Source organism: Amblyomma maculatum, chromosome 2 (assembly GCF_055883805.1).
Source record: "Amblyomma maculatum isolate TAMU_Amacu chromosome 2, ASM5588380v1, whole genome shotgun sequence".
Lineage (NCBI taxonomy): Eukaryota > Metazoa > Arthropoda > Arachnida > Ixodida > Ixodidae > Amblyomma > Amblyomma maculatum.
In genome coordinates, this window is record NC_139345.1 from 100476405 (window position 1) to 100491808 (window position 15404).

The 15404-nt window shown below is 45.6% G+C and overlaps 1 protein-coding gene across 18 annotated transcripts in view; it reads right to left on the reverse strand.

Moving 5' to 3' along the window:
* The window catches only part of LOC146199400 (uncharacterized), a 269488-nt gene that overhangs the window by 74984 nt on the left and 179100 nt on the right, over window positions 1-15404 (reverse strand). For 16 of the 18 annotated variants that reach the window (XM_084594875.1, XM_084594861.1, XM_084594867.1 and 13 more), the window contains exons 12-15: window positions 7041-7176; window positions 5684-5967; window positions 2809-4157; window positions 58-169 (exon numbers count right to left, since the gene is read on the reverse strand). In XM_084594875.1, coding sequence (XP_084451001.1) covers window positions 58-169; window positions 2809-4157; window positions 5684-5967; window positions 7041-7176 — 1881 coding nt within the window. The remainder of the gene's footprint in view (window positions 1-57; window positions 170-2808; window positions 4158-5683; window positions 5968-7040; window positions 7177-15404) is intronic. The other 2 variants (XM_084594862.1, XM_084594859.1) reach the window with 1 other exon arrangement.

The window sequence follows — 15404 nt, forward strand, 5'->3', positions numbered from 1 at the left end:
TACTTGAAAAAAATCAGGCATGACGTATTACGGGAACACATGCAGGATATGTCCTACCCTGTCCACTGTTGCACTTAAGCTCCTTAGCTGTTTTAGCAGTTCCGACCGCTCATACAGGATGTCCTCCACGGAAATGTCCGACCACTCCACTGATGTATCTCTGGCACTGTTGGGAAAAAGAAGACAGAGAAAGATGGAATGCAGACATGTGGAGCCATGCTTTTGCTCACCGAAAGCTCAACCTGTGCCACAAATCAGTATGCCCAAGATACAATCGACTAGAGCAACTATCAATATAATCAAATTGTGCTTCGATGCAAAAGCTATAAAATTATCTGTGAGGCCACTTTTGACCTCTCAAAGCTTCAGAACTGCGACATGATTTGAAGGCTTAAGATCACCTTGGAAGAGATTTGTTGCAGCAATGCCTGAATGTTGGTTTAAAGTACATACAGGCATTTGAAACAATTTTCATGCTGCTAGATGGCACCAAGTAATATTGTGAAACAAGCTTCCGGGTTTTGAGCAGCAACGAAAAATAATAAATGACTAATGATAAATGCGGTATGTTTCTGACTGCATTCTCTGACAATTCACAGGAGGCACTTTCTGGCCCACCAAAGCTGTGATGTGGCGCAAAGTAATTAACACAAACAATATTTCAATAAAATCTAAGTGCTACCATAGCGGACTGATTTTGCAGACCCCAATAATTTGGACTTGACCAATATTTCAGACTTTAATGAGGAATCGCCACGTACTACATCACGCAAATATGTACTACTGAAATTCGACATTTTGCACTCTTTGGCATCCAAAAGTTGGATTTTTTGGAATGGAACAAAATTTAGCATTACCGTAGGGATCGTTCTTTCGATCCACACATAATTTTTTTTAACCCAATATGGGTGTGAACAAGCTTCACTGTCACAAACAACTGGCCCTTCTATGACGTGAAAAGTGCCAGCTTGAATTAAAACAGCATTAACCAGATGGACTGCCTTAGATTGGTTTGGCAAGTTGTTTTCCAGGTTTGGCTCAGGAGTTGCATGGCAAGCTCTTCGGGCAACAGCAGCGGCCGCTGAGGGTTAGACACAGCTGCCCAAGCTACAAGGCAGAATTGAGAGGGAATGCGGGGTTAAGGTGCACGCTCCTTCTTATCACTTCCTCTCAGTCTTGTGACCATTGCTGTCCCATACAGCATCGTTATGCTGCATGGGACAACAATAATAAAAACATTACCCTGGTGTAAATACAATCGAATATTAATGCAAAAGCATTTCTTGGCTCATCGGTGGCATGCGCAGAATGTGACTGTCTGCAGAATGCGTGGCCAAAAGACAGATACAAATCCGAACCAACACAATCCACATAAGCCCAAAAAAGACAAAACACTAAATCCAGTCATGATTGCTTAGCTATAATGCCTTAATGACTAGCCACATTAGCCACAGCCAAAAATCTAATCCAGAATCTACATAAGCCAATACCAAATCCAGTCATGATTAATTGGCTATAATGTCTTATGACAATGCACAATGACTTGTGACATTAGTCACAGCCCTAATCCAAGTCATGGCCAACAATGCAATCCAGAATCCACATAACAAGCCAACCAAAGTCAATGCAAGACACAATACGTCCTTGTGTGCTTTCACATCACTGCAAGGAGACTTAAGTGCACCCTTTGAATTTTTAACGCAAACGGAACATGAGAAGCAATGAAGTTTGTGACCTTTTTGGTCAATTTTGTTGAAATTAAGGTATTTCTTCTTTTAATTTCACAGATTTTTTCGGGCTGTTTGATTATGTGTTCGAACATTTTTTCAGATCTTATCTAACCTGACAAAACAGTCGATTGCACAAGCGCAACGACGGTAATTAAAGAACACAAGTACACATAATAAGATTTCCCAACATTGACAGCTAGCTTTATTTTTGCTTAACGGAAACCTTACGCTAGCCGTTTCACAATGCCCTGGTGCCCTGGAGCATGCTGAGAGACGACAACTGATTTAGTGGTCACTAGTGGCAGAGTTCTGCACTACCTTCAAGCCAACAAAGTCTATAAATATGTGCTGATGTCTCGAAATTTTTCTCCACTGTGTGTATATGAACAGATAACCGTGCTGACGTCGGTGACTGCATCAGCAACTTTTCAAGTATGGGAGAGGCTTAGCACAAGAAGCTATCTGCAGTGCCCTTGTGCCTGCATTTCTGACCAGACATCTTTGGGGCTCCATTATTGTGACTGCACAATATTTTTCTTGCTTACAGTGGCAGTGTCCACTGGCGAGTGAGGACGACACTGGTCAAGCTCAAAAGTCATGTTATGGAGCCGATCAAACATTTTTATTTGTTGGAAAATGCTCAATGAAGAGAATGTGAATGTGCCTTGGCAGAACAGAGAGGTACAAAATATTAGAAGTAAAATGAATCAAATGTTGCTATCAGCTGGTGCCGAGCAAACTTTCATATTTTGTTTCAGTTACATGACTGCTTTTAGAGCATCTGGCATTTCGGCTACATGGCTCCTCCTGCGACTCGGATTCAGAGCTCATCCTGATTTATGCACTTATGAGTCAAAGGATCAAAGTGAACAGACGACATCATTAGTGCACATTGAGTGGGAGTGCAGACAGCTAAGGATCGTCAGCTTGAAAACATCAGCAGCATTCTTCCGGGGCACATGAAGCACATACCAAATGCCAGAAGCGCATTGAAATACTGAGAGCGTCCAAGGGGTGCACAAGTCTCCCAGAAATTATTGCAAATAAATTACAAAGTAAAACAAAAGAAGGAATTTACCTGTTCTCTGCAGCAGTGTCCGCTTCTTGCTGCTTCATCTCTGCGCCTTCACAGATGATTTCCTCTCTGCCCTCCTTTTGTTCTGGGTGCTTGCCATCTAAGCTGTCTAATGATGCTGAGTTTGCAAGGGCTGCTGCCTCAGACTGACTGGCCTTTGTAGGAATAAGCTCCTTCTCTTCAACGGGCAGTGCTTTTGCTTGCTGCTGGCGCAATGAGCTCACCTCGACTTCCAACCTCCCCAGCTCTTCTTGCAACTGCTGAACCCTCGCGGCACACTCTACCTTTGCAGTCTCTACAATCTCCGTGTAGTGAGCCTCAAGTCTGCGCTTCAGGTCTCTCAGGGCAGATGTCCTCTCCTCCTCCATGCGCTGTTCCAATTGGGCCTTCTCCTGCTCAAGTTCCTCTATGGCGCTCGCATGCTGCTCCTTCAGTCTCTCCAGCTGTGTGCTGTGATTTTTCCTCAGGCCCTCAAGTGCGAGCTCGTACTGCGCTTTCTGCGAGTTGGCCACCAGGTTGCGCTCCATCTCGAGGCTCCTGCGCAGCCTCTGCTGCTGCTCTTCGTAGCCGGCCTTGACGTCCTGCAACTCCCGCTGCAGGCTCTCTCGCAACACTTCAATGTTTGCCCTGTGCTCCGACTTGAGTGCCTCGACCTTGGCAGTATACTGGGCCTCCAACCTCCGCTCGACATTCTCGAGCTCCTGGTCATACTCAAGATGCACTGAGCTGAGTGAGTCAGTGTACTGCTCAACCTGGTGCTTCAGCAGGAGCAGCTCTTCGTCCTTGAGCTTCAGTTCCTCCTGATAGTGCTCCTGGCTTGCCAGCAGTTCTTCAACGTTCTTTCTGTGCTTGGCTTCAGCCTCCTGGAGCCTTGCCTTTTCCTCTGCGAGCTCAGACTCATGCTCAGTCTTTGCAGACTCAGCCTCTCGGCGCAAGGTCGCATTCTCCTCTGCTAGCCGCCGAATCACGGTGCTTGGATCTGCAGCCCCGCTAGAACCGGCCTCTGCAATTCCCTCTGCGAGCTCTACGATTTCGTCCCTCTCTCGCTTTAGGGAATCGAGTGCATTGCAAAGAGATTCCGTCTTTCGCTGCTCTTCCTCGAGAGCAGAAGAGAGCCTTTTGACCTCAGTGCCATGTTTGTCGATGAGTGCTGCCATTTCGGCAGAAGCCTTAGCTTCATTCTCTTTGACAGATAGGTTAAGAGCCTGCTCCTTTTCCCAAAGACTGCAACGCAGAACATCAAGCTCTTCTGTCAAACGCCGCCGTTCATCGGCAAGCCTCGACTCAGCTGCCCTTTCCAGCTGTTCCAGTTCGGCCCGATGTTTGCTAAGCAATTCCTTGGTGCGAACCACCTGCAGGTATGAAAATTGCGCCTGGTATAGAGATGCGTACAGCTATAACAACAAGAAACAAATCATTAGTAGAACAAGAAATTTTTAGACCTGAATGAAACGTAGTGACTGCAGAATTTTCAAAGCAGGAGTGAATAAAAAGGCAAGTGGTTATCACAGTGCAAGAACAAACTGAACATCAATATGTACAGCTTATTTAAAATCCTCTGCTGCACATAAGTTCATTTGCATATTTTACTGCATCCAGTTCCACAAACTAACAAATATTTCAGTTATTTCTCAAGGCATTTTAATCAACCTTGCTTTTATTTCTCTCTTATCGAATTTAATGCCAACCCCTAATTTGCATGCCAGTAATGGATCCACTGTCATTAATCCAAGTCAAGCAACTCGATGTGTCATAAGAGCCTGGCCAGATATGACCAGCCATTGCCATTCATAATAACCACATAATCCACAGGAACCTACAAGACAAGGGGTCGCTAAGCAGCCTTTGCGAAAGTGCCATGTAGGTATTGCTAAACTCTGTGATCATAACTGAAACCTGAAGGTTAAATATAAATACTGCTTTGCCATAATAAGAAACCATTACACAAACATCCACAAGTAATCTTCCCATCTCCTGTGGGTAGTACAATTAGGTTATTGTAAAATAAATCTTTCACAGCAGGTGCTATGTGTCAGCCGACAAAAGCGGGACAGTTAATGCCCACCAGACTGTCATATACACTTTGACCCTTTACCGCACAATACAAACTTATTTCTTTCTTCCGCTCTGGCATGTTGAGGAAAAGATGTATATGGTGACAAACAATTTTTTTTTTATATTCTATAATTTTAGTCGTTGTACAGGTGTGTGACTAGCTTTCCATAATCACACAACCTTTAACAAATAAAGAGAAATGTGAGGAGGCAAAAACTGGCTTCTTTAAAATCTAGATGCTTTCTAGAACACTGAACTGAACTGCACCATACACCTAGAACACTCCGCTACATCGTACATAAACTATACAGTGCCTAAGAAATTAGACCAGAAGTACACAAGAAAATGTACGCAGGAATATATATCCTTAATGCTGCCTACTATGCAAGGACTATGGCCGGGCACAGAGCTAACGCTGCAACTAACACAACTTCAGGAGACGCTTTTGTTACATACCATGCAATGACCTCGCTCAAGCAAAAAGAATTTGCTAGAACCCCATGACTACGATGGTGTATTCTGGTGAGTGGCATTGTTCTGTATCAGAGTCCTTATGCAGACACGTTGCAAAGTTTTCCATTCTATAGCAATCTGTTTGTCTTTGACATGGGCAAGGCGAGATAATTCGAAGTTGAAGCGAGGCAAATATTGCACATTTGCTGAAATCTGACAAACTACCAGAAATTTTAAAATGGCTAATTCTCCACTGCCCACTCATTTATACGACTATACATGAAATCATCCCTACACTGACAAAGGAAGTGTGGTTTCCTGCAAACTACTCTCTTCCAAGAAATTGATTTGCCTGGTATCCAACACGTACCTGCTCAGAGAGGAGTGCTGTCTTCTCCTGAGAGTGCTGCTCCTCCAGGCTGGCTCGCAGCGCCTTCAGCTGCAGGTTCTGCTGGTGTTGCAGAGATGCAGGGTCAGCGGGGGCACCCGAGCACAGCTGCTCACAGAGGCCCCGGTAACGCTCCAGGGCTGAAGCGGCATCCATCTTGTCGCACAGTTCCCGGTAGGCGTCCAACAGCTGCTCCAGCTTGGACTGCAGCCCTGTCTTGAGCTCGTCACCCAGCCAGTGAAAGGACAGAACCAGCTGCTCCGCCTCTGCACGAGACACCAGGTTTCGGAAAAGAAACTAGAGGTCCCCGATAGGTGAAGTTGTAAAGATGCTATCTAAAAATTGCAGAAGTACTGTTTAGAATACAGCAGCATACTCATTGCCTGTGTGAAACAACAGCCTTCACTTTTCGTACCCTGTTGTCCAGCTGTAGAAAACAAACATGCAGTGACAAAGTATGCAGGCTGAAAACCCCGTGCTGCAAATGCTCACTGACATTGAAATGCAAGTGGAGCCAGTTTCATATAAAATTGGCTGCTATAATAAATGTGGTTCGGTTTAATATGGCTTATGGGGTTTAACGTGCCAAAGCAACTCGGGCCATGAGAGACACTGCAGTGGAGGGCTCTAGAAGTTTCGACCACCAGGGTTCTTTAATGTGCACCAGCATCGCATAGCACATGGGCGACTTGCTTTTCAGCTGAACAGAAAAGTGGCCGCCGCGACCGGATTCGACCCCGTACCCTTGGGCACAGAATTTGTCGAGCGCCCTAGCCACTGCACCACCACGGTAGAGTGTTACAATAAAAACGTTGGCAACACTGTTCTAAATCAGGACTACCGTAAACATATGCCAGATGTGTTACATGCTGGCCCCTAAATTTAGCGAACAAGCACTGAAATTGTGCACAGCAACTGCAGCAACACAAACTAGGCTATATACATTGGAGTACCTGTAAACTAAAAAAAAAAAAAAAAGACAAAGCTATGTCTGAAATTATAACAAGGTTTTGCATGACTGCAACAATACATGCAATGATATATCTGTACACGTCCAAAATTTTCTGCACTCCCCCTCCTTTCCACCCTTTTACCTTTCTTTTCCAGTGGCAGTGTATAACACCCCCCAGAAATATTTCTGGCTACACCACTGCTAAATAGTAAGCTTATTTTCAATTCTAATATATTCCGGCTGCTAGCATGCTCACGGGCTTCTCAAAACAGTGCTGCAGCAAAGATTATATTGCAGCCCAAAAGGAAACCATCGTAATTACCATCTTGTCAGAGGAAGGTCAGACTGCAAGTGATGCCAAGCAATGCCTACGCTCCTCCCCCTCACCTTTAGCAGATTCCAGGTGCTTCTTGAGATCATGTAGCAGAGCCTCTGCATCCTCCTTTGGTGCTGCAGATGAATCTTCTGAAGCAGCACAGCCAGAGACATTGCCGTATTTTGCCTTCCATTCGCCAGTCAGCCGCTGCCAGTGTAAATGAAAAAGAACCCCATGAGAAAAGCTAGTTCCACATTCGCTTCTCCTCTCCCCCCCCCCCCCCCCCCTTACACACACCCACACTACAAGAAAATGGAGCAGACAGCTTTCTAGCAACGAAGTGTCTAAAGGTACGTCCGACGGATCCATTCGATTCTCGTAAAGATACGGCGGACGTCGATATACAGGCTCATGGCTATATGCACGTCGAACGCGGCCCCATTCCGCTTGCTACGCGTGAATGGATCTCATCCTCTATGATATCAGCTAGCCGCGACTCTCGATGAGGTGCTACGAAGAGTGCATCCGTTCTAACATAGATCACGGTCTTCACTTAGGGTTGTGTACGGCAAACATCGCTGTCAAGCACATAGCTGCAGGCGATATGCTACGTACTGCACCAGCTCCACCAGCTGGCATCGAGATACGCACATTCACGAGCAGCTTTCGCTTCGCACTAAACTATCACCTCGATCTGCCCGTAATGCGAGCGAGCTATTCCTAACATTTACGCTGTCTTAGGTCCTGCATCGACCTCTGAAGATCTAGCGCCGGCACAACACACACACACACACCTCGTCGTGCAGCTGAACATTCGGCAGTCCAAAGTATGTATGTGAAATGGCATTATGCTCGTTCCTCACATGCAGACCGAGGAAACAGGATGTTTTTAGCTAAATTCTTCGTTTAAATTCTACCTCAGAGCCGTGGCAGAAGACATGCCGAATCTACTAGAGGCCTGCACATCGACTCGTCGAGGCGAAGACCTACTGCACCGCACCGCAAGAGTGCACAACCGGAAAGCCGGAAGCGTGAATGATCCGAATTCCCTGTGGACAGCAATGTTCTTTGGTATATAGGGGATTACTAGACTAAAGTGCTTAGGCTGCATCTTTTTCTTGTCGTTGAAGTTTGCGTACACGTAGTTTAAACCCCCGCATGCTCGAGGTTAGCGTGACCCGACTGAACGGCCGCGCAGCTTTGAAACGATCGGGATCGATATGCATGCATCGCCGGGCTTAGGTACGCGGTAGAAAATGTGCGCTGCACATTTCGTTGAAGAAGCTGACTCTTGGAATTTTGCAGAGTGTGCCATGCAAGCGATCGTTGCTACAACCACGCATCCATGTTCCCACGGCTGGCCTACCCCGAGGCGCATAAATGTTCAACCGTGGACGTATCAATGATCGAAGAGAAGACAGATTTTCACAATATTGGGCGCGAAATCGATAGCTACCAGTGCTCAGTGCTAGAGAAATTCTGCCTTCATCATGCGCAATTCAGTGTTTCAGGTGTGGTCAGTAGCTATATAAGTTTGAACAGTTCGCCTTTCAAGTCAGCGGCGCCAGCGATGGATCGGCGGAGCGATTTTCCACGCTACACCGCTGCCTTGCTAGAAAGCCTATCTAGGCGGCGTTTGACATTCACCTGCTTTTTGTTGGCCCCGTAATTGAAAGCAACGCCTTCAGAAACGCGTTAAATGTTCAAAAATGTATTCTCTTCAACAGTTTCACTCCAGGCTGTCAAAGCAGGCGGACGTTGATAAAACAGTTGAGCACTCCAGTCTTTAGAAATCTGTACAATCACCTTCAGTTTGTAAAATTATTGGAATAGGTCACTTTCCGATCGCTGGGACATAGACCCTCATGACAGCGCTGTCACGTGAATAAGGACCACACCAGGCCGAAAGCTTGTCTCATATAACATAGCTAACCAAGGTATACCTTACAGCATTGTGTTGATTTTTATGGTGCCTAAGCGACTAATGCTGCCATGCACCAAGAACAAGGTTTAATGTATTTATTTTGTGTGTAATGACTAAAATGTTCTTTAGGATGTAGCTTGTTTAGGAACATTTTAGGAAACCAAAAATGCAGGAAATTTGCACGTCTCTCCTAGGATCATGCTGGGATGGAAATGGATCTGTTGGAAATTGTAAAAAATGTTTCCTCTTTTCTCGACTCTGGCGCATGTGTAAGATATGGTTTATTGTTAGTTCATCTCCACACTCCTTGCATATTGGTTTGTCCTCTTTCATAAGTATGAAGCTGTGTGTGAGGTTTGGGTATGTGTTTTGTGAAGATGACCTAAAATGTCCTCCATGTTGTGTTTTTGATTACTGCATGATTTCCATTCCTTAATGACAGGTTTGACAAGTATAGTTTGTAGTTTATTTCAATGTTTCAAAAATCCTGCCATTTCACTCTCACTTTTCTTTGTACAAGCTTCTTGGTATCTTCATGCAGCATATTCACCCTCTGTAATTTAGCATTGCGTCAAGGTAACCTGGTTATTTCTTTTCATCACCTTTCAAGACTACTGTCCCGATTTCATAAAGTTTCTGACGACAGGAACTCCTTGGAAGTCATAGAAATAAATGAGATCCACAATCATGAGCTATCTAGGGTATGCATATACATGTCCATCGCTCAGTGGAATGGCGTCAGTACGCTGTTAGAACAGGTCTTGAGATAACAACAACCATTGTCTGAGGTGGTCCTTTAATGGGCATTGAAATGCTATGTAACTACAGGTACTGATAGAACTCTTGATCATGTTATGTGATGATGTGATCCTTGCATGAATATAGGTATACATTTCAGAATCTGCAGTGCACCACTTGACCATTTGCCACCAGTTTGTGTGAAAATGTATTTTTCATGCATGTTAACCAGTGTTTAACAGATGACCCCTGTGCACAAGCCAAAAGTGCCACGAGCCAAATGTCACGAGGCCACACGACATGGCAGGAGCTGTTAAGCCAAGCTTACAAAGTTATATTTGAAATATTTCAGCTTCAACGTTTCAGCTCCAATTAAGAAAGGTTGAGGCTTACAGAGGTCTATGCCAGATTGTCTATCACCTAACAGGGCAGCCTACGACCGTATGCTAATGAGTATATCTGAGATAACAGAGACATGAATTAAGGAATTAGTAGTAATGTTTGTAGCAAAGGGCATGTAAATTAACGAGAATCCACAGTGGGATCTGCAGACAAGAACCATTAACGCTGGCACACCATACCCTTACAGGTGAAGATTAGGAGTCTCCCTAATTTTTTGTCTGCTCAAAGCTTGTCATTTCCTTCGTTCTTCCAGATGAGGAAGATGTGAAAATGATAGCATCTAAAATGCCAGAGACCATCGTTAACAAGGATGCTGATTCCAACAGCGTAAAAAGGAATTTCAGAAAAGATGGGTGACTAGTAATGCTGGCAACAGTTGAAACTAAGTGGAAAGGCATGAAATTGAAATGCAACATATGCAGAGATATGTTGCGAGACGACCAGTCTGTGGTGTGCGACATCTGTCTCCGTTAGTTCCATCAAGTGATTGGCCAAAGCAGATGGGGCTTGTGGTTTTGTGATAAGTGCAGTGTAGTAGCATAGATGCAACCTTGCCCATTAATAATTCGAGTGGAGTAAGTGCATTGTTTTGTTTTGTTCATGGTTTCCATGAAAACATTATGAGAAATTTTTTCCTAGAGAATGTTTGCTGAAATGTGAATATAATGTGCAATAAAACTAGTGTTTTCTTGCTGTTTACTTTTCCTTGTATACATTAGTTCTGTGAAGAAAACCACAGGCTAGAAAGAAATGTAATGGCATGCAATTTGATACTTGGCCCCGTTGTGCTGGCTCAGTAGTTAGAGTGCTTGGCTGCTGAACCCAAAGATGCAGATTTGGTTCCAGCCACAGCAGGGACATTTTAATAGAGGCGGAACAATAGGCCGTCATGCACCGTGCGGTGTCAGTGCATGTAAAAGAACCCCAGATGGTCGAAATTATACCGGAGCCCTCAACTATTGTGTTCCTCATAGCCGTAGTTATTTTGGGATGCTAAACCAGATATATATCACATCATACTCTGAGTAAGATGCTATTCATGGTCAGTTAATCATACACTAAATGATCAATTTTTTTTCTGCATGGTACAGCAGCTGTTGTACAATTTTACTTTAGCCTTCATGAAGAATATCACACTGGCTCCACATGGCCTTCTGTTGACCCTTGATATGCGTCACAATCACACACCCGAGTATGTATTTGTCTAAAGGCACCTATGCATGCAAGGAGGGGACCGTTACTTTCCACTTGTCAGAACTGAAATGCATGATCCACATCATTTCTGTAATTCAACTGCTTGCTATTTGAACTGTCCAGCATTGATGCAAGTTTCAAAGAACTGCAATTAGCAAATTAATCTAAGCAGCAAACCATGCCAAGAACTGCTTCGGTTTCATCTTTAGCAACTGTTTGGGAACTAAAATTAGCCAAATGTTGCAAAACATAGATGAGAGGTTACAAAATCTAAAAAACAATGCAGCCTACCTGTGGCATGTAGGGTTTCACATCCTAAAGTGACATATGTAGCTATGAAGAATACCGTAGTGGAGAGCTCCAGACTAATTTGACTGCCTGGGCTTTGTACTTTGAATTGACATCTTGCAGAAAACAGAAGCATTTGCATTTCACCTGCACCAAAGTGCGACTGCCATCACTGGTATTAAACATCACGACCTTGGGGCAAGTAGCCTAACGTGCCACTAAGATGTTGCAGCGTGTACGTACATGCTATACATGTCAACCTTTCTAGCATTAAAGCTGTCACATGCATGGCAGATATTCATGTTCAGCTTTGGACTGACAAGTTTAAAAGTGTACTATTTGTGTTTGTCTAGCATGAAAAACAAAGGAAACTAAGGAAAAACGAAAAAAAAAAATGAACATAATATGTTGAAAAAGCATTAGTCATTAACACATAAAGCATATTCGTTCCTTTATTAATGATAAAGTGGCCTTCAACAATAGTACAAAGCCTGAACATTTAGAAAGGTGCTGTGCCAGGCAGCTATTTTACAGAAACCTGAACCATTTCACCTGTAGTAATACGCATCCCGGCGGTGTGGGCTAGGCACTTATTTTTCGGTCCACTCCAACATGCGAAAACTGCATCGTGCATTCCCATTTTCCGAGTTTTGAGCTCTTTAGTACAGGCTAACAAATTGTCGATGACTTATTTTCGTCTGATTGTTGCACAGCGCGTGTAAATAAATTACCACTGCACCTAATAAACACTGACATGCACGTGCAACATCGCCGATCATAAACGGACACACTGATGTCCGTCCGGACATCGGCGCACTCATCACAGCACTCTTCGTAGTCTCACACAGCACTCTAGTAGGACGTAATCCGTAATCACAGCATCTCACGGTAAGCACAAACCACACCTCCACTTGTACAACAAACACGAATGACGCGATGCTTGGGCTAGAGACACGCCGGCGGTGCCCATCTTTTTCAGAGCCGCTTGTACTACGTAGAACTTGCAGCACCAAACCTCAATGCGAGCAGAAAGCGATGCGTTACGTGACGCATCTCATCACAGATGGAAGTGAGGAAACTTTGAAGAATCAAAACTACATAATTACATAACGACCGTCGTAGACGTTAATCCACATAATAACGAGGACCAAATGAGCGGGCGTGCGGGCGTGCGGGCCGCGGGCTGGCCGTCAACACCGCGATTACATGCGCTTGCGCTCTGGTCGTGCTTGCCACCCTGCCGCGGTCCAACTCACGTAAACCTATCATCATGCCATCACGTAGTATATCACCCATTCTAGGCACTATTCTTGCCACTGTACTATTCTTTGTAATTTCACATTTCACGCATGCAGTATGTAGTACATACTTCTTACACCTCGCACGTACACCTCATACCAACTTCGATTTGGCTACATATGGCTACCATGTTGTTGCTACAACCACATCTGAGTCCGGCTTTCCCGACGGATCCCAAGGCCCATATCGGAGAAAAATGCGTTGGGTCCGTCGGAAGAACCCTACCGATCGGGTCCGTCCGCCGTACCTCTGAAAAATATTTCCCGGATCCGTCGGACGGATCCCGAAGAAAAACGCACCGGGTCCGTCGGACGTACCTTTAAGACCATTGATGGGGTCCGTCCGACGTACCTTTAGCCACAGCCTTCTAGCAAAAGTAAACTGCGGCAACCGATAAACATGTGAACAAGAAAAGACAGAATACAAAAATTTATAGAAGTGTTGCACCCATTTTGCTTGCAGTGACCAAGTGGCTGAATAAACAATCATTATTTTCACCCTTTTATTATTCCATTATAACTTTATTAGCACACCGTGCATGCACAGCAAGTATACACACCTTCACGGATTATAGATATAGAGTGGCCCAAGATAATCAATAAGAAACAGTCACTCAATTGAAAAACAATATCATTTAGAGTATTTTCTTTGGAAACAAAAAGTACTAGTCTGATCATGAGCAGATTGTTCTAATACTACAAAATTAGTAACAATAGTGGCGAACTTTTCCAATTAAGTGACACACCTTTCTGCATTTATTAAGATAAGCTCAAATAATAAATAGTATACTGCAGGACTGGACACAGAATTAGTACATGTGATGAGCATTATATCAGCTCTTTCTGAACATACAAAGGACTAGAAACCAAGCAAACGTCCGCCCCCCGCACGTCAACCCAGAGCTCCCACACCCCCTTCCTCCCCCTCTGCATACACTGGAGTACACGCGGGCGGAAGCGCACGAGTTACAAGAACGCCGGATGCCGACACACGAAAAGAAAAAAGATCAAAGATGCGCAATAAAGACTACGATCGAACCCAAAGGCGAGGAATCAACGCTTACAATACCGTGATAACACACGCATACCTAAAAACAAACAAACAAAAAATGAGGAAAAGTAAAACCGAAGGGGGGAAACGAGAAAGTGCGCAGGGGGGCCGTAATGAAAGGTAGCTTACGAGAGGCAGGCGTTCGTTACACTACGCGCTAGCTAGGTCTGCGATGTAGACTATCCCTCTCCCCCAAGCTTCGCTCTCCAGCTTCTCTGGGCTTTTCGAAAGCCAAACGCGCGAAATCGCAGGGCGAGAGAGAAAGCAGATGCTCGCGGCAGCCTTTGTAGAACCCGTCTTTCTGTCGTTTTTTTTTTTTTTCTTTCTTTCTTCTTCGCGACCATCGCCGCAACATCCGAGGGGGACGCGGCAGCACAGGCCAAGCCCAAACGGTCGCGCCGTGCCATCTGCCCCACCGCAGGGAAGGAGGGCGAGAGGGAGGTGAAGAACAGCGTGCGGCCGTTGTTGTCCGACCGTGAAGCCACGCGACTGCTGTCGCTCCGCTTAGTCCCCCCTGCCCACCCTTCGCGCTAAACCAAACCCACTTTACCCCCCCCCCCCCCTCCCCCTCTAGACATCAACAACTACTCCCGCCTAGGCCGTAGAGACCCAACAACGTACGAACCGTCGGAGACGCGAGACAGCGCCCTTTCCTACCGCAGATCGGCCAGGCTCGGCTGCTCCGGCGACCAGACGCGCGCGCGCGTTGTGGAAAGGACGCGCGGTCGCGGGCGGCCGCCTCTCCTGCCACGCGCCGCCGTGCGCGCGTGCCAGGTGCTGCGATGCTGATGCAGTAATAACTTCCCCGCGTTCCCTCCTCTTTTTACCGGCCGCCGCGGTTCAGGAGGTACCCGCGCATGTGAGCGCTTGTGTATGTATGAGCCACCGGTTTAACAAGGGGGAGTCCTCGCACCGTCGGTTAGAGGCTCCCTCTCCTCAGTCTCTCGCGTTTCCCTCCAAAACTTCGCTCTGCTTCACTTGCCCGGCTTCTCTCCCTCTCGCTCACTTCGCTCTACATATCAGCAGTAGCGCCGAAGGAGAAAGATTCGGGGCTCCGACGCTGCAACGGAAAATCGCACATCCAGCGATTTGTACCTCCACAGTCATTTAAACTGCGGGCATAATCCGATCCGATCAATGAATGGAATAACAGAGCAAAAAAAAAAAAAAAAAAAAGCTATGAAAGAAGCACGGAGCCCCAAAGGTCAATTTCAAGTTCACGCAAGCAACGGGAGGCAAAGGCAGGCGGGGTCTCAATACCATCGGTGTAGACAATACTCGACTGACAGAGAAAGCGTGTATGGCAAGTAAAGGCGTAGCAAGACGATCAGAAAAATGTACATATATACCAAGGAAGAAAGTGCGAAGCGAAGGCAAAAAGAATAAGATACGGAGAAAAGTGAAGAAAGGCGAACGGAGGCTTGATCAAATCAAGCGGCTCTGAATGGATCGGCATAGCTGGGCCGGAGGAAGAGGAATCTCCAGAACGAGAAGAGAGGCAGGCACTGAATGAACGACGAAACGAAGCGGCAAGATCGAA